Source organism: Geotrypetes seraphini, chromosome 7, assembly GCF_902459505.1.
Source record: "Geotrypetes seraphini chromosome 7, aGeoSer1.1, whole genome shotgun sequence".
Lineage (NCBI taxonomy): Eukaryota > Metazoa > Chordata > Amphibia > Gymnophiona > Dermophiidae > Geotrypetes > Geotrypetes seraphini.
In genome coordinates this window covers 1,351,460-1,375,704 of record NC_047090.1, presented here as the reverse complement: position 1 = coordinate 1,375,704, position 24,245 = coordinate 1,351,460, and the positions used below count along the sequence as shown (strand labels likewise).

At 43.0% G+C, this 24,245-nt stretch overlaps 1 protein-coding gene across 10 annotated transcripts in view; it reads left to right on the top strand.

Annotated features, from left to right (window-relative positions):
* ANO4 (anoctamin 4) overlaps positions 1-24,245 on the top strand; it is a 207,152-nt gene that overhangs the window by 110,070 nt on the left and 72,837 nt on the right. For all 10 annotated transcript variants that reach the window (XM_033953171.1, XM_033953170.1, XM_033953169.1 and 7 more), the window contains 3 exons: positions 8,567-8,673; positions 12,486-12,541; positions 17,847-17,968. In XM_033953171.1, coding sequence (XP_033809062.1) covers positions 8,567-8,673; positions 12,486-12,541; positions 17,847-17,968 — 285 coding nt within the window. The remainder of the gene's footprint in view (positions 1-8,566; positions 8,674-12,485; positions 12,542-17,846; positions 17,969-24,245) is intronic.

The following is a 24,245-nucleotide window of genomic DNA, read 5'->3' as shown; positions in this document are numbered from 1 at the left end:
TTTATCCTAAAGCAAAAATAAATAAAACAAATATAATTTTTTTTTCTACCTTTGTTGTTTGGTTTCTGCTTTCCTCATAGTCTCATTATTCTCTTACTTCCATCCACTGTCTGCCCTCTCCATCCAGTGTCCGCCCTCTGTCTTCCATATAGCATCTTCCCTCTTTCTATTTCCCTTCAATAAACTGTCTATACTGTGCCCTTTCTCTCCTTTGTACATGATTCATCTCAGCTTCACCTCCCTCTCCATTTTTCTGGCCTGGCATCTCTATCTCCTTTCCTTCCCTCCCCCCATGCCCTAGCATCTCTCTCCTTCTCTTCTATCTCTCCCTCCCCCTCCATGTTCTGGCATCTCCTCTCCTTAGTTTCCCTTCTCTCCCCCATGCCCTGGCATCTCTCTGCTCTCCTTCTCTTCCATCTTTCTCTCCATTATCTGGCTTTTCATCTCCTTCCTTTCCCTCCCTCCCATGGTCTTGGCATCTCTCTTCCCCTCATCTCCATTTCCTGATCTTCCTTCTCCCTCCTTCCTTCTCTCTCCACAATTGGGTGCAGCAGCATTTCTCTCCCCCTCCCCTCTCCTCTCCCTCTCTTTCTCTCTGTCTCACATACCTGTCGGCAGTGCACAAGGTCTTTTCTTCCTGGGCCCCCGACAGTCTGCCAGAAAACATCAGAGGGGCCCACCGGCTTTAGGGGACGGCAAACAGGCTGTCCGGGCATCTCTTCTCCCTTCCCCTTCCAGGGCCAGTGTTAGGGGGCAGCAAACAGGGCAGGGGGGCCCCTGACTGTGTGGTGAGGTGTTGCAAGCTTCACTTCCTCCGACTCCCTCACTGCCCGTAAACAAATTGAATCCATGCCATGGGGCTGCTCTAATACTGTGCGCCCTTCTCCCTTTTCCTCCGAAACAGGAAGTCCTTTTTGTACTTAAATGTGCACATTTTTCTGCTTTAATGGGGATCTGATGTTACTGTGCTAAACAATTCTTTTGATCTAGAAAGTGCTGCGTGTATTTTCACAGTAAAATATTTTCCCCGTTCAGCCTGGGCCTGAGTGCTCTTAGCTAATTTTTAGCATCCTTTTTCAAATTGTCCCCAAGTGACTTGTGTATGTAAGTTATAGAACAGTGCCTAGTACTGATGTCTAAATGCGCATTATGGGGTAAATTCTATATTTACCGTTTTCCAGGCACATGTATCCTTTTAATTGAAGAAATTGCTTATACAATTACATTTACTTTAAAAAAAAGTCTAATACTCTCCTTTCATGTAGTGCTTACTAAACAAATCCTGATAGCTGTAAAAGCAAGGTCAGTCTCTGATATCAGGGTTTTCATCTTTTCTCTTTTAAATCTCTATTCATTTGGATAGATATTGGTATAGCTTTTTCAGACTGACAGGCCTGTAATGAAAATGTCTCAAATAAGAAAGCAGATGAGGTTTTATAAAGACATATATCTATTCACTCGACATATTGAATGTCAAGATTTGCACAGAAAATAATGGAAAACAGCGTGTTCAAGAAACACTGCAGCTATTGCTGACAAAACTGGGAAGAGGCTTCTAATTTTTCAGTGGGTAGAAAAAAAAATATTTTCACATACGATAAAAGTGATATCTACAACAGTAAATTTGAATAGTGGCCTTCTGTTGGAAGTGCAACTTTACAGAAACATGTTCAGGCCTTGCTGTAATATTTATTTTATTTACTGTATTATGGGGCCTTTTACTAAGCAGCGGTAAGTACCAATGCTGTTTATTGCTGCCTAAAAATGGCCCTAGTGCTAGGGTAACCAGATGTCCGGGAAAACCTGGACATATATTCTTTTTAGAGGACTGTACGAGTGCCCAGAACGATTTCCAAAATCTGGTAGTTTGTCCAGGTTTTGGAAGGCCCCAAGCTCGGGACCGCATCTGGAAGGCCTCTGTGTACATGCAGACATTGATATGATGATGTCACACGAATGCACACACGTCAACGTCTGACCATGTTTGGAGGTCCTCCAGACATGGTCCCAAACTCGGGAAAGGAGACACAAGGTTCATGTGGGGGGCGGCTCTGGGAGCAGAGTGGGGTGGAGCTAAGGCCAGAATAGGTCCAGGCTGGGGTAAACCGGGGCGGGGCCAGGTGTCCTCTTTATTTTTAAAGATGAAATCTGATAACCCTACTTAGTGCCATGCGCTCAGGAGCCTTATGCTAACTTCTGGCTTAGCAGACACATCCCATGTGCTAAAAAATACATGTTATACTTTAGTACAAGGAGCATGTTGGGGACATGTTTGGGGAAGTAGAGTGGGCATATCCTGCACTAGTCAGTTAAGGCCAGATTCTATAAACCAGGGGTGTCAAAGTCCCTCCTCAAGGGCCGCAATCCAGTTTGGTTTTCAGGATTTCCCCAATGAATATGCATGAGATCTATTTAAATGTACTGCTTCTATTGTATGCTAATAGATCTCATGCATATTCATTGGGGAAATCCTGAAAACCCGACTGGATTGCGGCCCTCGAGGAGGGACTTTGACAACTCTGCTATAAACAGTGTCTAACTTGGTAGGCGCCTAGCAAAGCAGCACTTACTGCATGTCAATCAAAGTTAGGCACCATTTATAGACTCATGCTTAGCAGCGCCTAAATCAACTTAAGCACTGGTAGGCGCCGGTATATTAAGCCAGGGTTTTCCTACCAGTGCCTAACTCAATCCATGCCCAAACTACACTCCTAACCATGCCTACATTTTGCGTAGGCGCTGATAGGCACCTTGATTTAGACGTGCCTACTGCAAGATTGTAGGCGTCTACCAAGTTAGGTTTTTAAAAATGATTTTTTTAATCAGTTTTTAATGCCGCGTTCAATTATAAGCACCGATTAACCAATTAAAAAATTTAAGTTAGGCACCTAACTCAGTAGGCACCCCAATCTAGGCATCTATCAGTAGGCACCTTTTATAGAACCACTGGAGCACGCTGACTGATTAGCACAGGATTAGTGTGGGCATCTAAATAGGGGATGCTGAGGGCTCATGTGCTAATGACCATGGGCAGTGGTGTACCTAGCATATGTCGCTGGTAACCCAGATGTGATGAAAAACCAATGTATGATAGAGTAAACACTTTCAACACTGAATGTGAAGATGTCCAAAAAATGTAAGACAGGAACAGCATAGACCTAACTCAATTCAAAAAATGAAGGAAAAAGCCTCAGAAAGGGCCCCCCCACCTCACAGATCAGTGTACCGATCAGTGAAGATAAGTGGAATATTTCCTCTATTATTTAATTTTCGTTGGCACATTACAGCACAGCATAAGACTTTATCACATAATGAAGTTTTTTTGCCAGTGAGGTGAACGTTCGACCACCTCTTTGAGCCATTTTGGTGAGGTGGGAGGGCCCTTTCTGAGGCTTTTTCCTTCATTTTTTGAATTGAGTTAGGTCTATGCTGTTCCTGTCTTACATTTTTTGGACATCTTCACATTCAGTGTTGAAAGTGTTTACTCTTATCGTACCTAGCATATGTGACACCCGGGGCCCATCATTTTTTGACACCCACTCTCATCTATATGAAAAATATGATTTTTAGTAATAATCCACATAACACACAACAAGAGTGTATCTAGGAAAAGGCAGTATCTTAAACACTGCAGTGAGCACTAGAACACCAACACATACATTGTAAAACTAAACAAGCCAGATCCCGCACAGTCAATTGATCCTGCAGTCAATGCCAACTGAAAATTATGTTCTTTTCATACACACAGAACAGAGATATACCCTTGCCCAATATGGAATAATCACAAACTAAAAATAGAAATATGTAGACAAAACTTAAACTGAACCGCCAAGAAACCAGACTCTGCATACAATGCAACACCACAACACCACAAAAACAGTGACACATGTCCCCTAATACTGTGCAAAATATAAAGACAGTTGATGTAAATTTGAAAAAACTGATACATAACAATCACCACTTTACAAATTAACAAATAAAAATAAAACAAATAATGAGAAATAAGAAAATACCATTTTATTGGACTAATCCATTTTTCAATTAGCTTTCAGAGGCCAAATCTTTCTTCAAAACAGTACAGTATACTGCTGTAATGGTATCCTGTCCTGACCTGAGGAAAGGGATTTAGTCCAAAAAAAATTGCCTTATTTCCATTTCCTATTTATAAACTTTTATCAATACAGTTACAATACTACTTGATTCTAAGTAAAGCAACAAAAAATCTTTCTACCTTTTGTTGTTTCTGCTTTAATCATCTTCTCTTCGCTCTCTTCTTTCTATACAGCGTTTGTCCTCTCTCCCTTCCATGCAACATCCATGTGTCCCTTCTCTCCTTTGCACATGACTCATTTCAGCTTCACCCCCTCTCCATTTTTCTGTCTCCACCCCTTCCCCTATGCTTTGGCATCTCTCTCTTTCTCTTCTCTTCTCCTTTACTTCCTTCACACTCCACACCATGGTCTGGTATCTCTATCTCCTTCCCTTCCCTTCCCTTCCCTCCCCCCATGCCCTGGCAACCTTCCCCTTCATTATCTGGCATCTCCTCTTCTTCCTTTCACTCCCTCCCTCCTTCCTTCCTTTCCCCTGGTCTTGCATCTGTCTCCTTCCTTCCCCCCCAGCCCTGACATCTCTTTCTCCCCCTCCATGGTCTGGTATCTCCTTTCCTTTTTTCCTTTCCCTCCCTCCCATGGACTTGGCATCTCTGGTTCCTTTTCATTGTCTTCCTTCTCCCTCCTTCCCTCTCTCTCCCCAATTGGGTGCTGCAATAGCAGCAGCATTTCTCTCCCCCCTTCCCAATGCAGCATTTCTCTCCCCCTTGCCTGTGCAGCATTTTTCTCCCCTTGCCTGTACAACATTTCTACCCCCCCCCTTTTCCCTGTGCAGCAGCAACATTTCTTTTCCCTGCCCAGCATTTCTGGCCGTTCCTTGCTGCAGCCGGTTTTCTATTCAAAGCCGCGGGTGTCGACACCTCACTCAATCTTCGGCTGCGTCGGAAGCCTTCTCTCTGACGTCGTGACATCAGAGGGAATGCTTCCAACGCAGTGCTAGGAGCCGACGCCCGCGGCTTTGACCATGGGAGCCAGCCAGAAGCTAAACAACCCCCGGAGGGAGCACAAGCTGGGCCACGGCCGGCTGTACACCCCCTTGGGGCGTGCACCCAAGGAGGCCTGCCCCCCCCCCCTTGGTACACCACTGACCACCGGATAATTTAGCAATTAGTGTGGGGCCATTAATAGGAAAAGGGCAGTATTGACTATTATAGAGTCACACTATAAAGTGGCCTCAGTGCGTGGGAAACCCAACTGCTAAAAACAGCTCTGGCTACATTTTAATGTGGCTTAGTAAAAGGGCCCCTTAAATTTTAATTTGCATATCTGGAGAATGTTCGCAATCATTTGCAAGAAGCTATCATCCTGAAATACAGGCCATAAAAGAGAGTATGCATAGAGCAATAACTGGATAAAAATAATAAAATACAAATTTTTTGGTGCACTCTCCAAGCTATCCAGTGTGTGGCGGGGTGGTTGGATCTACCCTAGGTTGTGGGTTCAAACCCTGTGCTGCTCCTTGTGACCATGGGCAAGTCACTCAGTCCTCTGTAGCCCCAGGTACGTTAGATAGATTGTGAGCCCACCGGGACAGATAGGGAAAGTACCTGATCGTAAAACCGCTTAGATAAAACCTTGATAGGTGGTATATAAACACCTAATAATAATAAAACAAGCAAAAAATATGTAATTCAGCTATAATAAGCTAAAACCTAGTAAAATTCAAAGGAAAAGTTGTCTGAGGTGTTTTAAGCTGTCTCATAAATGAAGTTAATCCTGGTTTAATCTTGAATTATGCAGAAGTACTTTCCATCATATTTAGGCAATCACAGCAAATGCCCGTTCTGTATTGTACATCTTCATTGGACCTGCGAAAGGATTACTGAGGGACAATGATATGCAGAAGTAGTCTCAGAATCTAGTGTAAAGTACTGTTTTCTGGTAATCTTTGTTAGTCCTATAAAAGTGAACGTGACTACTAAAACTCTAAACGGGAAACTGATAGGGTTGACGGTCAGTCTAGTAGAGGTATGCAGGCAGATTGATAGACGCCTGGATGGCATCCATCTGAGGGTCATCAAGGAACTGAAAGGGACTATAGCTGGAAGGTGGTGAATATTATGCTGATCTTCAAAAAAGGTTCGAGGGGAGATCCAGGAAACTACAGACTGGTGAGTCTGACCCCGGTACTGGGAAAGATGGTAAAGGCGCTGATAAAGGACCGCATCATTGATCACCTTGACGGACACATCCTGATGAGGACCAGCCAGCACGGTTTCAGCAAAGGCAGATCTTGTTTGATGAACTTGCTGCACATCTTCAAGGGAGTAAAAAGGCAGATAGACAAGGACAACCCGGTCGACATTGTATATCTGGACTTTCAGAAGGCATTCGACAAGGTTCCACATGAATGACTACTTCGGAATATTGCAAGCCATAGAATCAAGGGATTAAATACTGGCTGGAGCATAGGAAACAGAGAGTGGGGGCAAATGGACAATACTCAGACTGGTAGAGCGTCACCAGTGGGGTGCCGCAGTTCTTGGTGCTTGGACCTGTGCTCTTCAACATCTTTATAAACGTTCTGGACATTGGTACGATGAGTGAGGTGATTAAATTTGTGAATGATATGAAGTTATTCAGTGTAGTGAAGACACAAGGAGATTGCGAAGATCTGCAACATAACATAATCAAGCTCATGAAATGGGCATTGACATGGCAAATGAGGTTCAACATGCATGTCGGTAACAAAAATCTCATGCACAAATACAGGGTGTTCGGGGCGGTACTTGGAGAGTCCTCCCAGGAAAGAGACTTGGGAGTTCTGATCTACAAGTCGATGAAGCCGTCCATGCAATGTGTGGCGGTGGCGAAAAGGGCAAACAAGATGCTAGGAATGATAAAGAAGGGGATCACGAACAGATCGGAGAAGGTTATCATGCTGATGTACTGGACTATGGTGCGCCCTCACCTGGAATACTGCATCCAGCACTGGTCACCATACATGAAGAAGGACACGATACTACTCAAAAGGGTCTAGAAAAGAGTGATTAAAAAGGTCAAGGGCCTGTAGGAGTTGCCGTACAGTGAGAGATTGGAGAAACTGGGCCTCTTCTCCCTTGAAAAGAGGAGACTGAGAGGGGACATGATCGAAACATTCAAAATAATGAAGGGAATAGACTTAGCAGATAAAGACATATTGTTCACCCTCTCCAAGGTAGGGAGAACGAGAGGGCCCTCTCTAAAGTTGAAAGGGGATAGATTCCGTAAAAATGGAAAGAAGTTCTTTTTCACCCAGAGAGTGGTAGAAAACTGGATTCAAGACAAAGTTGGACAAGTTCCTGCTAAACCGGAACATATGCAGGTGAGGCTGGACTCATTTAGAGCACTGATCTATGACCTGGGGGCCGCTGCGTGAGCGGTCTGCTGGGCACGATGGCCAGAGAGAGGGAAGGGAGGAGAAGGAAGGGGAGAGAGAGAGGGAAGGAGGGAGAAGAAAGATCAGGGAACAGAGATGAGGGGAAGAGAGATGCCAAGACCATGGGAGGGAGGGAAAGGAAGGAGAGGAAAAGCCAGAGGACCCAGCAGTGGCAATTCTTATGTTCTTACTCTCTCAGAGATCCCACGTGCCTATCCCAGGCCCTTTTGAATTCAAACACAATCTCTGTCTCCACCACCTCTTCTGGGAGACTGTTCCATGTCTCCACCCTTTCTGTAAAAAACCAAAAGGTATAAAGCAGACTCTATCATTATGACTGGGATAGCCATGCAAATGATTACCAAGAACTGGAAAAATTGGGACAGACTTAATTTTTCCTTTTGGTGGGAAACTTTATGTTTATGTTATAAATATGAAAAAATGAATTCAGAAATATTGTGTCATAATAAACTATTTAAATTAAAATGGGGGTCCATTGATGAATTTTGTTAACTGATTAGTTGGATTATGCCTTTATTTCCTATTTGATTTGCACATCCGGGGGGGGGGGGGGGGTTAATATATTTTGTTGTATTCATTGATCTATTGTAAGTGCTGTCTATGACGTTAATTGTATGTATATATTTAATGCACTGTTCTCGATTTGAAAATTAAAGATTTATTTAAAAAAAAGATTACTCCGGAGCCTATCACCTCTTAACTTCATCCTATGCCCTCTCGTGGCAGAGTTTCCTTTCAAATTAAAGGCACTCGACTCATGCACATTTACATTATGTAGGTATTTAAACGTCTCTATCATATCTTCCCTCTCCTTCCTTTTCTCCAAAGTCTACAGATTGAGATCTTTAAGTCTGTCCCCATACGTCTTATGATGAAGACCACATATCATTTTAGTAGCCTTCCTCTGGACCGACTCCATCCTTTTAATATCTTTTTGAAGGTGTGGCCTCCTTTTTTCTACTGGCCTATGCACCCTAGCATCCTTCTAGCTTTCGCCCTCACCTTCTCAACCGCCGTGAGCTTTAAGTCAAGGTTTGGATTAAAAAGGTTTGGGAGCATTATTTTATTTCTTTTGCAGTTTCATCATTCACAATAAAGACACATTCTTCAATAACGCCACCAGAAGTAGAATTGTACATCATATATTACAAAGAGTGAAATATGAAGAAGGAAAAAACAAAATTGGTAAGCATTGGTAAATACCACTATAAAGTGATTTGTTTTGAAATATAGCATTAAAATGTCAGTTAATGTTGTCCATTCTTTTAAAGCTTACTGCAACATTGCTCATTGCTCAGTTGGTTAAGTCTTAGGGGGTTAATGTTATATCTGTTCGTTTATTTATGGATTTTGATTTCAGAATTTATATTTCACCTTACATATAAAATGACCAAACTGTTTAGAGATCCCTCTAATAAGCTGAGGTGTAACGTGGTCTTAGCATGCCTTTACATGGGTTTTTCCCACTGCTAAGTCCATTTTTACCATAGCAGTAAAATAGCCAAATTTTGTATTAATGGCTATAAACAACACATCCCCCCTTATTTACAAAGCCACACTAGTGTTTTTAGTGCTGGCCGCCTTGGTAACAGCTTTGACACTCATGGAATTCCTATGAGCGTCTGAACTGTTACCGCCGTGGATGGTACTAGTGTGGCTTTGTAAAGGAGGGGCTATTTTGCAGGCAATAAGGACTTATGCCTAATCCTAGGTTTAACCAGATAGTGTGCAGTAATGCAGGCCCTGATTTGATAAAATTTGCCTACAGATAGGCGTCTAGATTGACGCACCTGGCTGATCTAGGTGCCTATCTTTCATTTCTTCATCGGCAATTGAAAGTGCCATTAAAATCCAATTACAACATCAATTTAAGAAATTGAATTTGCTGGTAGGCACTTAACTTGGCAGGCGTCTACCACTTGGAGTTGGGTAGCTACACCAAGATACATACCAGCACCTAGTGGCAAGTAGGCATGGTTAGGAGTGGATATGGGGTGGATTCAGGGTTGCATTTGGAAGTGGATTGAGTTAGGTGCCTACCTTGGAAATATTTAGGCCAAGAAAACCCTGGCGCCTAGGAGTTAGAAGCCAGTTGTAGAATCAGGCCCTAACTAATTAGTACAGGAATGCCTGTTCTCTACCTTCAGACATTCTCCCTCCAACAAAAAATGTTAAAACATTTTTTAGCTCATGTCGATTTGGAACTTACCGCATCCTGTAGTAAGCCATTTATAAGCTGCGGTAAGCATATGATGACGCTTATTGCAGCTTACTATAAGGAAGCCTAAAACAATAATGAAAACATAAATTATGTAATACATTTGTAGAAATTGGAACAGAACCTTTGGGCCTTTAAAGAATCAACATTGCCCCTAGGAAAGAAAACCTCCATCATTGGTTCCCCCCAGCCCCTTTGACCATTTCTGCTGCTGTGGAAAAACTTCAGCCTGCGCAACAAACAATGAAACGAAACGCTGCTCCGTGAGGTGTATTTGTTTATGTATAGATTGTATTTATTTAGTGAAAACTGGTTTTTACAAATTTTCATTGCAGCAGCTGATCCATGTGAAATTTGCATAAACCCATACCAAATCTACTTTTAGGTCCAGATTCTCTAAACGGCACCATTATCGGCAACTGCCTTACGAGGCCACCAATCGAGTGTCAGTCATGCGACAGCACCATTTAGAGAACTGTGTCTCCAGCAAAGGTTGGCACCAGAAATGTAGGCCCGAGTGTTCAAGGCCTACATTTCTGGCCCTTGCCTTCAATGTGAATCACGCCTCCACAGATTCTTACCAGCGCCTAATGCCACTTTCGGCGTTAGCAACACATACAGTGATATTAGGTGCTGGTAGGCACCTCAATGGGCACGATTCTGTCGCCATTTTTTTTAGGTGTTGGTGGGCAACTTGTAATTTCTCAAGCCCACTTTTAAACGGCATTTTGAACTTAACTTAGGCTCTGGTAGGGTGCCTACCGGCGCCTAAGTTAAGGCGCCATTTAGAGAATAGGGGGCAGATTCTATAAATGGGCATGCTGATTGTAGGCAGTGGTAGGTATCTTATTGCCATCTGGCAGCCAATCATGATGCACGTTTTAAAAAAAAAAACCCCGAGGCAGACTGCCTACACTCTAGGCATTTGTTGAAGGTGCAGGAAGATGCCTAGAGACACTTAAACTCGCCCAAGGCTTGGCGTGGGCATGGTTTTGCCCAGAAGTGGCCTTGGGCAAGCTTAATCAGGCCTAGGCGTCTCCCTAGGGCCACAATAGATGCCTGAAATGTAGACCAGCAAGATGCTGGCCTAAATTTCAAATAGACGTGACTGCTGAGCTGATCATGGCAAGGGAATCTACGATTAGCTGAGCCAGCAGGTCTCCCCGAAGCCGTGGCTTCAGGGAAGCATGCCGGCTCAGCTGATTGGGGGCGAAAATACCCCTGCCATGATCAGCTGAGCGATTGTGGCAAGGGCTCCCCTCCCCCAACATGTCCCATGAAATTGGCAGAAAGGATGCCCATTCCTTCCTGCCACTGACCCCCCCAAACCCCTGACACCCTTCCAGAAGCAGCCCAGCATAGGGATGCCCACTCCCCTGAATGCACACCATCCCTATGAAGCAGTCTCGCAGCAGGGATGCTCACTCTCTCCTGGCCGCCACTCCCTCAGAACCCCCAACCCCCCCCTGGAATTTCCCCAATTGAAGGAATGGAAGGAGGGATGCCCACTCACTTCTGCCATTGAACCCCCTAAGTAGTCTGACAGGAGTGAAACCTACTTCCTCCTTCCACCAACCCCGAACCCCAGACACCCCACAAACCTTAACCCCCTGACATCCCCAAACCTGAAGACTCCCCACCCTGCACCCCTAAGTTGACCCCCAACACACCCCCCTGTACTTCTAGGAAAGTCTGGCTGGAGTGATGCTTACTTCCTCTGGCTGGCAGGTCCACCGCTACAAAATGACGGGCCTTCCCCTTCCTGGTACATTCTGGGCCTAAGACCCTGACTGGCTCAGATGCCTAAGGCCCCTCCCATAAGAGGGACCTTAGGCATATAGGCCAATTGGAGGCAAGGGATACCTTGATCAGATAGACGGGTGACATGGGTGCTGGTTAGAGAATTGGGAGGTTAGGTGGGGTTAGGCATCTATTCATTAGGACACACATGATTTTCAGCCCCTTCTTAGGCAGCTGCCAAGACCGGCATCCTATACAGAATCTGCTCCTATGAACCTTAGGGCCTGATTCTAGTGTGGAGCTAAGCGTGATTCTATAAGTTAGGCACCCATTATAAAATCATGCTTATCGCTGTCTAAGCATGCTTAGGTGGCGCTAAGCATTCTAAAATTTAGGCGCACCCTATTTAAGCCAGGATTTTCTGGTCTAAATACTTGTGCCTAAGTTAGGCACCCAATGGCTCCTAATTCAAAAATGGTGCCTAACTTAAAAAGACCCCCCACAACCCACCCCTAACCATGCCTATTTTTAACTATGCACTTTGAACTAGGCACCTATCAAGTTAGGCACTTAACTTTCAATTAACTCCACTTAGTGCCAATTAAGAGGTACTGAGTGCCGATTATCAGCACCAATTTAATTAAGTTAGGCACCTAACTTTAGACATACTTTATAGAATGGGGGGGGGGTGAAAGTTTAGAGTAAAGATCACCCTTTTGAGAAATGTTTGGTAGGCTGTATGCTTTAAATTTTGCCAAAATGCAAGCATACGGGGAACTTATCCTACTAATTGGATAAGTCCTTTGGAATTCCTGCCTCATTGTCGTGCCATTTGGATATTAAAATTCATATTCATAAAAAAAAGAAATCAATGGAAATATGTCACGTTTTCAGAAATCAAAGATTATCTTCTGTTTATTGTATTAGATCTGTTTTTATATTTCTGGGCATAATTTCAGTTGTAACAACTCAACAACCGTTATTTGACAGTTTTGATCAATCTTGCTTTTTAATTATTATGGGGGTTTTTTCCCTCAAGGATTGAACCGTTTGATAACTAATGGCTCCTATGAAGCTGCATTTCCACTTCATGAGGTAAGATCATTTCCTTTTCTTTCATTTCTCTTTTCCTCTTTCCACTTAACTAGTAAACAATTTTTTATTTTTTATTTTTTGCATTCTTATAATCATTGCAAAGTTTTATCTAGGATTGAAATGGATAATGTATGGTATCATGCTGGTATCACAGCATAAGGAGGCAATTCTGTAACAATGCGTCTATTTTTAGGCACCAAGAAGGAGCCTATAGGGCTCATTTTCAAAAACATAAACATTCCAAAAATGGCATAAAGGGGCAGATGGACGTTTTTCTTGACAAGCCCTACCAATTAGTTGATTTCAAAAACTATTTTATAGGCAGATTTCTGTGCTGTTCATCAGCAGTTCATCTAAATATCAAGGAGGAGATTGAGAGGGGACATAATTGAAACATTCAAGGTACTGAAGGGAATAGACTTAGGAGATAAGAACAGGTTGTTCACCCTCTCCAAGGTAGTGAGAACGAGAGGGCACTCTCTAAAGTTGAAAGGGGATAGATTCTGTACAAACATAAGGAAGTTCTTCTTCATCCAGAGAGTGGAAGAAAACTGGAACGCTCTTCCGGAGTCTGTCGTAGGGGAAAACACCCTCCAGGGATTCAAGACAAAGTTAGACAAGATCCTTCTGAACCAGAACGTACGCAGGTAAGGCTAGACTCAATTAGGGCACTGGTCTTTGACCTAAGGGCCGCCGCAAGAGCGGACTGCTGGGCATGATGGACCACTGGTCTGACCTAGCAGCGCAATTCTTATGTTCTTATGAGGCATGTTAGAGGTATGGTGTGGTCAAGACTAGGGTGGGCTTATGGACTTGGACATTTTAGAATATGGCCAGAGCATAAGAACATACTGAGTCAGACCAATGGTCCATCTAGCCCAGTAGTACCTGGCAAAAGTCCAAATAGTAGCAACAGTGGCTTCCCTCATGTCTGTCTCTATAACAGACTATGGACTTTTGCTCCAGGAAATTGTCCAAACCTTTCTTAAAGCCAGCTACAGTAACCACTCTTACCACAACCTCTGGCAAATGCGTTCCAGAGGTTAACTATTCTCTGGTTTTAAAAGTATTTCCTTGTAACTTCATCGAGTATACCCTAGTCTTTCTAAATTTTGATGGAGTTAAAAATCGATCCACTTGTACCCGTTCTACACCACTCAAAATTTTGTAGACTTCACTCATATCTCCCCTCAGCTGTATCTTTACCAAGTTGAAGAGCCGTAACCTTTTTAGACTTTCCTCATACAAGAGGATTCCATCCCCTTTATCATTTTGCTCGCTCTTCTTTGAACCTTTTCTAGTCCCGCTATATCTTTCTTGAGATAAGGCAACCAGAATTGAATGCAATATTCCAGGTGAGGTCGCCCTGTGGAGCAATACAGAGGCATTAAAACATTCTTAGTCTTGATAACCATCCCTTTTTAAAAATAATTCCTAGCATCTTGTTTGCTTTTTTGGCCACCATTGCACATTGGGCAGAAAGTTTCATTGTGTTGTCTACAGTGACGCCCAGATCTTTTTCTTGGGCGCTGACCCCCCCCCCCCCCCAAGGTGGACTCAAGCATCTGGTTATTATGATTTGGTTTATTCTTCCCAATGTGTATCACTCTGAGTTTCTCCACATTAAATTTCATCTACCATTTGAATGCCCAGTCTTCCAATTTCCTGAGGTCTGCCTGCAATGTTTTACAATCTGTATGCATTTTAACATATTGGGCTAGACCTGTTTTAACAACAAATAAGTGCCAAAAATGTGCCCAAACTGACCAGATTTCAACCAAAGGGATGCAGGCATGATCCTTCCATACTCTCCCAATGATTGAACTCTCCCCCTCTTCAAATATGTAAATGAAACAGTACATATATGCCTGCATAACAGCTTCAGCTGTTATGGGCAGGCCTATTAGAGCAGTTAGCAGGTCTTTGGAGTAGCCTGGTGGCCAGTGCAGTGGACTGCAGAGAAGGGGACCCAGGCCCATATTCCACTCTAACTACTACCCTTGTGGTGGAGAGTGTAAGCCCAACAAAAGCTACCCAAAACCTAGTGTACCTACATATAGGTGACTCTTGCAGGCCTAAGGGCTATTTTGTGTGGTATACGATTGTGTCCAGTAGGTTTTGGGTGGGTTTTGGAGGGCTCACCACACATATATAAGGGTATTATGGTGAGATATCTGAAAAATGGCATTTTTTTGAAAAACCAAGATAGACGTTTTGCAGTTTTGAAAATGGACATGTTTGGTACTGGATTTTTGTGCATCTTCTGCAAAACATCCAAATTTTAGGCATGACCACTTACACTAGCTATAGATCTGGTGTAGATGACCATAAACTGCATGAAAATTTGCAGCTTTGCATTCTGCATACTCTCTGCCCAAACTCTTTCCATTTGCAGGTCTTCATTCAAACTACTTGTTCTCTCAGTTAGATGCCAGTTTATTGAATAGCATGTCACTGGAATATTGGAGAGCAGCTGCCTCAGCACCCTGGGTTGTGAGTTTGATTCCTACCACAGCTCCTGTACTTTTCTGGAGCTTCAGCAACAGAAGAAAAAGCTTCACAGGCCTCCTCTGGGGCCTTCCTTCAGCCGAGCCCCACCTTCTTATGTAACTTCTGCGTTTTGCGGGGGCTTTGTCCCTGTGTCATTCTCTAATTGAGAGGTTCTAGTCAAATATGCTAAACCTAACAAGTATATAATATAACATATTCTATTTAACCTGTGAAAAGAACATATCAATTTGAGGAAATTTCTTTTTTTTTTTTTATCTAGAAAAAATGTTTCAAAATGAGACGGATCTAAGAAAACATGTGAATGTGTTCTCAGTGTAACCAGAAATTTAAACTAAACTAAAACTTAACCTTATATACTGGGTCTTCAACCAAAGGAAGCTCGACGCGTTAACAATAAATTTTAAAAATAAAGTAAACTGAAATACAAGCATTAGTTTTCAAAATGTTTAGCGAATAAAAAAGTTTTTAGAAGTTTACGGAAGAGTTGGAAGGAACTGGGGCACCTCAAAATTCGGGGAAGTTCATTCCATAGTTGGGGAAATTTAAATGCCAGAGAGCTGCTAAAATTATTAACTCTTTGAATTCCTTTCCTAGAAGGAAGAGAAAGTTTAAATCGATGAATGCCCCTCGCATATGAAAATCTATAAATATTCCATAGCAGAGGAGCAAAGATACCATGTCAAATCTTAAAAACAATACATCAACACTTAAACTGAATTCTAAAATAAGCCGGGAGCCAATGGAGAGAGAAAAGCAAAGTTCGAATTTGCTCTTTCCATAGATCAACTTCGCGGCGGTATTCGGAATCAATTGTAGTCTATGAAGGCAGTTCTTTTTTTTTTTTTTTTTTTTAATTCTTTATTTAAACACTGCGCCCAAGCATACAACAAAATGGCAGAACCAGAAAAGCAGTATAACAGTGTACAATAAATGCAAAACCCCTCCCCCCAAGGAACAACCCCCCAAACCCCATCCCAAACCCCCCACCCAAAGAACCAGCTGGAATACCTAGTCCCCAAACAACACCTCATCCCCCCCTCCCCCGTTAGGGTAAGCACAAGAAAAGGATAAGGAAATGGACAAGAGTCAAAACAGCAATCCCTAAAGTAATACCAAACCCTCGATTAGTCCAAGGCAGGTTATGCGGGCCCACCCTCTACCTCCAAAAACCTACCCCAGAGATCCTCAAACTGTCGCCACCGGTGGGTGAGTAAAGCGGAAAGCCGAAATTTCTCACACACCCAACCCAATTTCACCCGCATCATCTCCACCGTGGGTACCGTGGGACTCTTCCAGTGAGACGCCAGCACTAACCGAGCAGCCGTACAAGCCAGGCGTGCCAAATTATCTTGCGTGGCCTCCACTTCCCCCGGGATCACCCCCAACAAAGCAGTGTCCGCTCTATAGGCCAGCTTGCATTGAAGAAGTCACCCCACATATGAAGGCAGTTCTTAGAGATGCCAAGATAAATGGCATCACAATAATCTAACCGGGATAAAATAATAGATTGGACCAAAACAGAAAAATGACGTTGATGGAAAAAAGATCTGACCTTCCTCAACATTTGTAAGCTGAAAAAACATTTCTTAACCAGAGAGTTTATTTGATCCTTAAAAGTAAGAGAAGAATCAGAAAGTATTCCCAAAATCTTAGAGGAGAACTCAATTTGTAGGGAGGCTCCAGAATCCAAAAGTACAGTGGAAGGGAAAAACATGCCTCCCTTTGCCAAAACTTTAGGCGTAAGCATTCTAGAAGGCCTTCCGTCGCATTTGAGTTTGTCTGGATATGTCTGGGAACATCATAATCTTCTGACTGTAGAAAGATACAGCTTTTTTTTCCTGAAAATAAGCTTTCATAATTAACATCATCCAGTTGTTGATGGTTAACAGCTGGGGAAGAATGCACCTGCAAGGCTTGGAACAGTCACTATCTCACTGGTACTTTCACTCACTACATCTAGCCTGGGAGGGGAAATTAATTTTCATGTAACATAGTAACATAGTAAATGACCGGTCCATCCAGTCTGCCCATAAGTTATACCCATTAAAAAATACACGATTAGATTAACTTGTCTCTTCTTTGATATTTCTGGGCCGTAGACTGTAAAGTCTGGTATTGTCCTAGGTTCCAAATGCTGAAGTTGCCATCCAAGCTCATTCCAGCCTATCCAACCATCCCGTTGTTTGCAGGATATCTACCATAAAGTCTGGCCAGTAACATCCTCATGTTCCAAATTAGTGGCGTTCCCATTGATGCCCACCCCAGCCCATCCTACACCGAAATACCATATATGGAACATAGACCATGCAGGTCTGTCCAATACCGGCCTTAGTTCTTTAATTTGCATCCTTCGTTTTCTAATTAGAGATCCTCTATTTTTATCCCACGCTTTTTTGAATTCCATCACTGTTTTCCTCTCCACCACTTCCCTCGGGAGGTTATTCCAGGCATCTGCCACCCTGCTCCTAAGTCTTCCGCCCTGTAACCTCAAATTATGTAGCCTTGGAATGGACAGTATTGCTTCATCTGAATTATCTGTTCAAAAAGCTTGGGAGGGAGAAAAGAATTCTAAACAGGAAAGGAAAATCATATACAGAAATTGTATGTCTTATTTTTGTAAAGTAACTTTTACCAAGGCAACAGTATTGTGCATATCATTAAATGACAGTTTCGCTCTACTTTTCTATGGTTAATAAAATTGCTTCTACTAAATGGGTAGAAAATAATGAAACGCCAATATTTATAAATCTATGCATTTCAGCTATGCAAAATAATATTCCATTTTATGTTTCAGGGAAGTTACAGAAGTAAAAATTCTATTCGAACCCATGGAGCTGAAAACCACAGACATTTGTTGTACGAGTGCTGGGCCTGGTGGGGGGTGTGGTATAAATACCAGCCTTTGGATATTGTACGGTAAAACGATGTATTAGCTTCCTTAAATTTATTGTGAGTGTAATTTTGCATAAAACTGTATCTTAATAGAATCAAATTCTTAATACCGTATTTACCAACGTATAGGATGAACTGGCATATAAGATGCACCCCCTTTTTTAAGACAGTTTTTAAGAAAAAAAAAAAAATTTTATGCACATGTACAGTGCCCCCTCCCCTGTCAGGCTCTACACCCAGCCCCCTCCCTGCTAGGCACTGCTCAAAGCCCCCTTCCCTCCCAGGCTTTCCATCCTGTCCCCCTCCATGCTCTGTCCGTCCATCCATCTGTTCTACCTCTTCTGCCGCTGAAATCCCTGGCGGTCCAGAGGTGCAGCGGGCAGGAGCAAGCTTTCTGTGCTCCTGCCCCGCTGCTAACCCGGTTGGTCGGTGGCTGCTGCGAGATTGGGTTTCTTCAGCTGCTGAGTGGCACTGAGCAGAAGTATGTTTTGGCGCTCCTGCTCGGCGCTGAGCGGCTTCCTGACTGGCTCCCGATCTTGCGGCAGCCACCGACCGACTGGGTTAGCAGCGGGGCAGGAGCACAGAAAGCTTGCTCCTGCCTACTGTACCTCTGGACCACCAGGGATTCCAGAGGACGTAGGACAGACAGGGTGCAGAGCTCATAATTTTGATTATCGGCGTATAAGACGCACCCCTTATTTTAAGTTTATTTTCAGGGGAAAACAGTGTACCCTATACGCCGGTAAATACGGTAAATTCTAGGGCTCAGTAACTGAGCTTAGCAGAGAACTTTCTCAGCTGTGGACTTTTGTCACTCTTTCTACCCTTACCATTGTTGTAGTTTAGTGACTGCTGTAGTCCTCGGGATTGCTAGGCTTTCCATAATGAATATGCATGAGATATATTTGCATACTCTAGGGGCTTTTTTTACTAAGCTGCGCTAGCGGTTTTAGTGCATGCTAGACGTTAACTCCTCCATTGAGCTGGCATTAGCTTTTCCACATAGCGTGGGGGTTAGCATGCGCTAATCTGCAGCGCGCGCTAAAAACGCTACCGCAGCGTAGTAAAAGGAGCCCTATGTTGGGGCTAAGAACCAAGCTGATACATGTAAATAAAGTTCAATAAGTCTTTGAAATGTTTTTTTTTCTTATGGCTTTATAATGTTGTTTTTAGTCTTGTAAACTGCTTTGAATGGTCTGTTCCAGGAATGCAGAACATTTTGGTTTTGGTCTCAGATTCATCTCCAAAATCAAAACTAGCCCCACTCACTGATATCATAAGCCTGTCCTCTTCTTGCTCATGCCATTCCCAATTCCAAAATGGCAGCTTTCACCATCCTATGCCAGTCTCATGAAGCTGCTATGGGAAATCATGGGCACCATTTTCACAAAGCAACCAGTGGGGGTAAATGAAACTTGGGATGCTCCTGCCCCAAAGAGACCACTGGACACCCCAGGGCTTTTAAAAGGTAGGCCCGGGGAGGGCCTAGAGAGGGGGGAAGGGGGAGTTGGTGGAAAGCCCGGAGAAGGAATGAGTTTTCTGTTAGGGGGAGGTTGGCCCAGAGGGAGACTAGGTTTGAAACAGGGAGAGAGGGGGGGGGGGAAGGCAGGTGGGGCTACGGTTTCAGTTTCTACCAAAAATGCACAGGTGTTTTCAGCTGAAACCCGATCCTGGATTGTGGGTCGATTTCAGTGCCAAATCTTAAACTGAACCTAAAATTTGGTCAGCCTGTAATGTTCTGCCTTCCTGGAAGAGAATATTCAAAGCAGTTTACAAAATTAAGGACAAAATCTTAAAAAAAATAAATTTCTAAGGTTGTCAGATTGATTCAACAGACCAATTTTACTTTTTATTTACTGTATTTCTCTATATCATTTAATATACTGCTCTTTGGAAAACCATGCTAGTAGACCTAGCCATTCCTGTGGGGTGAGGGTGATGATATAAAGCCTGCTCTATACTCAGGAAGTGGTTGTGAAAAGCATGTGTACCTATGCATGGATCATGTGTAGGTTTGTGTGGGCGGAATTGGGTTGGAGCTGATAGAGGGTTAACAGATGTCCGGATTTACCCAAACCTGTCTTCTTTTTAGAGAACGTTCAGGCGTCCAGACAGCTTTTCAAAATCTGGCGCTTTGTCCGGGTTTTCAAAAGCTTCCTCTTCAGATTGTGTCAAGGGGGGGGGGAGGCATCTGCGCAAGAACAGGCTGAGGGGGCGGGGCTGGGGCATGGCATGGACATAACGGGGCGGGGCTGGGTGGAGCTAGGAGGGCCCAGGGGGCAGGTCTATGGGTCCGGATTTTTTCGCAAAAACCACCAGCCCAGCTTAGTAAAAGGAGCCCTAAGATTCTTCACTACTGAGATTGCAGTTTGAGTAATTTAAGATTTTCAAGTTGTATGTTTGGATTACCCTTCTATAATTACTGCCATGATTATTGTTTTATTTCAAGTTAGTTGTGCGCCATTATGTGGTAATATCAGCTATGTTTGTCATTTCATTCAAATATACATCTATGTCTATATACCTGTATTTGGTTTCGTATACAGTATCATGGACTTCTTTAACTAGAAAAGAGGCTTGAGTTAAAACAGAGCATTTCAAACACATGAGAAGTGACAATATAATACATTTTCAATATCTAGATTTTTCTCCCACGTTTCCAATATTGCTGAAGGCAGCATACAGCATTGAACGAGAGGGCATACGGAAAAATTAATAGGGGACAGATGTCAGAACCAATGCTAGGAAGTTCTTCACCCAAAGGGTGCTGGGCACCTGGAATGTACTTCCAGAGGGTGTGATAGGACAGGGTACGGTATCGGGGTTCAAGAAGGGATTGGATGAATTCCTGAAGAAAAAAGAGATAGAGGGGTATAGATACATAGTAACATAGTAACATAGTAGATGACGGCAGATAAAGACCCGAATGGTCCATCCAGTCTGCCCAACCTGATTCAATTTATTTTATTTTATTTTTTTTTAATTAAATTAAATTAAATTTTTTAATTTTAATTTTTTTTTTTAATTTATCTTTAGGCACCTTTTAATGAATTTTCTCTTTAGTGGCCAAATTAGGCCATGCAAATATGTCTATCTTTGGCCATTCTAACAATGCTGAAAATCAACTTAGCCAGCTAAGTTTGAGCCAGTCAAAAATAAACTGAATGTTCAAAGCTGGTTACTAGAAATTGAATATCTGTGGTCAGCGCTGACCATGGGAATTAACCAGTCTGCCTCCCATGGTCTGTCCCTAAGGCACCAATATCAGCACTAATTCTATAAAACGTAGGCGCTCATTATAGAATCTTGCTCAGCATCGCCTAAGCGTGCTTAGGTGGTGCTCAGCATCCTAACATTTAAGCGTTCCAAATTTATGCCAGGTTTTTCTAGGTCTAAAGTTGGCGATGATATCAGAGCCTAACAGCACCTGATTTACAAAGAGGCACCTAACTCAAAGACATGCTAACTTTTAGTGGAGGCACTCTGGGCTTGGCGTTTACTTTTTATAGAATCAAGTTTTTCAAGTTAGGTGCCTAACTTTCAATTAAGCCCAATTATGGCCTATTGTGAGTTGTTGAGTGCCGGTATCGGGAAAACAAGCAAAAGGTTGACCCTTAATCCCACAGAAAATACGAGTCCAGCAGTGATGTGATGGTGATGTTCAGGATGCAGGCTTTATTAAGAAATATACAAATTCATAATCCACATAAAATATACCTAGGACCCAAACCGTTGGGAACTTGGACTTGGGAACGGTCCCTGTTTCGACAATACTGTCTTCCTCAGGGGTCCCTAAAAGTCATAAGAACATAAGAACATAAGCAGTGCCTCCGCTGGGTCAGACCACAGGTCCATCCTGCCCAGCAGTCCGCTCCCGCGGTGGCCCAAAACAGGTCAAGACCTGTCTGAATCATCAGAAGGGGCTCCCTTGCCACCTTGGTTTCCCATTTAAGTCCTGCCTTCCTATCGAAGTCCTAGCCCTCCGGTCTTGCACATGCACGACCAGGTTAGTTTATACTCATTACCTGATTTACTTCCTATACTTGTGTTATATCCCAGCTCCTCCCTCAGTATCCCACGATCCCTTTATCCCTCAGGAATCCATCCAATCCCTGTTTGAATCCTTGTACCGTATTCTGCCTGATCACTTCCTCCGGTAGCGCATTCCAAGTGTCCACGACCCTCTGGGTGAAAAAAAACTTCCTTGCATTTGTTTTGAACCTGTCTCCCTTCAGTCCTGATATAAAAACACGTGGATTAAAAACTGAAAACAATACTGAGTCGTAACTCTGCGCGAATGAGGATTACCCAAAAGCGGAAGCCTATCGCTCAGATAAAGTAGGAGCCAATAGCGGCGCCTAACTTTAGGTGGGCTTTATAGAATCAGGGCCTTACTGCCTACAAAATAGGTTTCACTAAGTACTCACATTCTTTTTTTTTTTTTATCTTTATTGATTTTCAAACTTTGATAATGCAATACAATTGGTAAATCATAAATACTGCATGGAATGCACTAATAACTATACAATTATTACATTAACTCACATTCTAATGTTTTTTAAATGGTCGCATGCTAAGAGCAACAGTAGAGTTCATGGCCATTAACAGGCAAAATAGAAAATTGGTAAAATTGACTAAACTTAGCATGCAGTAAAGACCTGCATAAGGGCGCGCTGTAGCTTAGTCAAAAGAGGCCAAAGAGCTCTCATTCCGACAACTCTTCCTTGATTTTCATAGGAATTCTTCATTTTCTGTCAAGGCTCCCGCTCTCTGGAATTCTCTGCCTTTTTATCACCGTTCAGAAAAATCATTTGCGAATTTCAAGACACAATAAAAGGCATACTACTTGCCCTTGGCTTTCTGTTCTTAATTTTCTAGGCAACTTTTCTCTAAAGTTCCATTTTTGGCTTTATCTCAACTAGTGTGGGCAGAACATAAGAAGTTGCCTCCACTGGGTCAGACCAGAGGTCCATCTCGCCCAGCGGTCCGCTCCCGCGGCGGCCCATCAGGTCCATGACCTGTGAAGTGGTTTCTACCTCTAGTTCTATCTGTACCCCTCAAGCCCCTTATCCTCCAGGAACCTATCCAAACCCTCCTTGAACCCTTGTACAGAGTTCTGGCCTATCACATCCTCCGGAAGCGCGTTCCATGTGTCCACCACCCTCTGGGTAAAAAAGAACTTCCTAGCATTAGTTCTAAACCTGTCCCCTTTCAATTTCTCCGAGTGTCCCCTAGTGCTTGTGGTTCCCCTCAGTTTGAAAAATCTGTCCTTATCCACTTTCTCTATGCCCTTAAGGATTTTGAAGGTTTCTATCATGTCCCCTCTAAGTCTCCTCTTTTCCAGGGAGAACAGCCCCAGCATTTTTAACCTGTCAGCGTATGAAAAATTTTCCATACCTCGTATCAGTTTAGTCGCTCTTCTCTGGACTCCCTCGAGTACTCCCCTACCATATTCTTCATGCCTCCCCTTTCCGCAACCTTTTTTTGTTTTGTTGTAACCTACCGACTCCCTACTTTCCTCATATTTCTTTGACGGTTTGATTGTTTAACTGTATTTTATGTTTTGTTTATTTTTTGTTCCCTGCCCTATTTAATTTTTACATGTATTTATTTTAAACTTTTATTGTAAACCACTTAGATTTACCTTTTGGTACAAGTGCTAATCCTAGGACTCCTGTAACATCCTTTACCTGTCATGCCCAACCAACATGCTAAAACAATTACAAACAGTCCAAAATACAGCTCTTAGACTGATTTACTCGCTGAAAAAAAATAGGACCACATTACCACCGCTTTCCGAGATTCATACTGGCTCCTAGTACAATACAAATTCTACTGCACCCTATTCAAAGCCCTAAATGGAAACGGACCAAGGAGAACTCATGCACTCTTTACCCACCCCCCAATCAAAGGTATATAAAGCAAAAAAATGTATGACGGACTATTAGCCACCAGAGCAGCGAAACTAGACCGCCACCTCTCCAATCTGCCGACTATGACGTCCAACTACAAAACATTCAGGAAAGAGCTTTAAACTTTTCTATTCAAGAAATTTGTCAAATGATCTAACTAAACCTGATCAACCCTTCACAGATCCCGACACATACTACATCTATTAACCATGTATTCTTCCTAGAAATGCCCAGGCCAACTTTTGTAAACCGCCTAGAACTAAAAGGTATTGGCGGGATAGAACACACCAATGTCATGTAATATATTAAATACACTTCTCCCTCCATAATCATAGTTTCAGCACTCGCAATTTCGATTATTCGCAGTTTTTGGCTCCTCCTCCAAAATC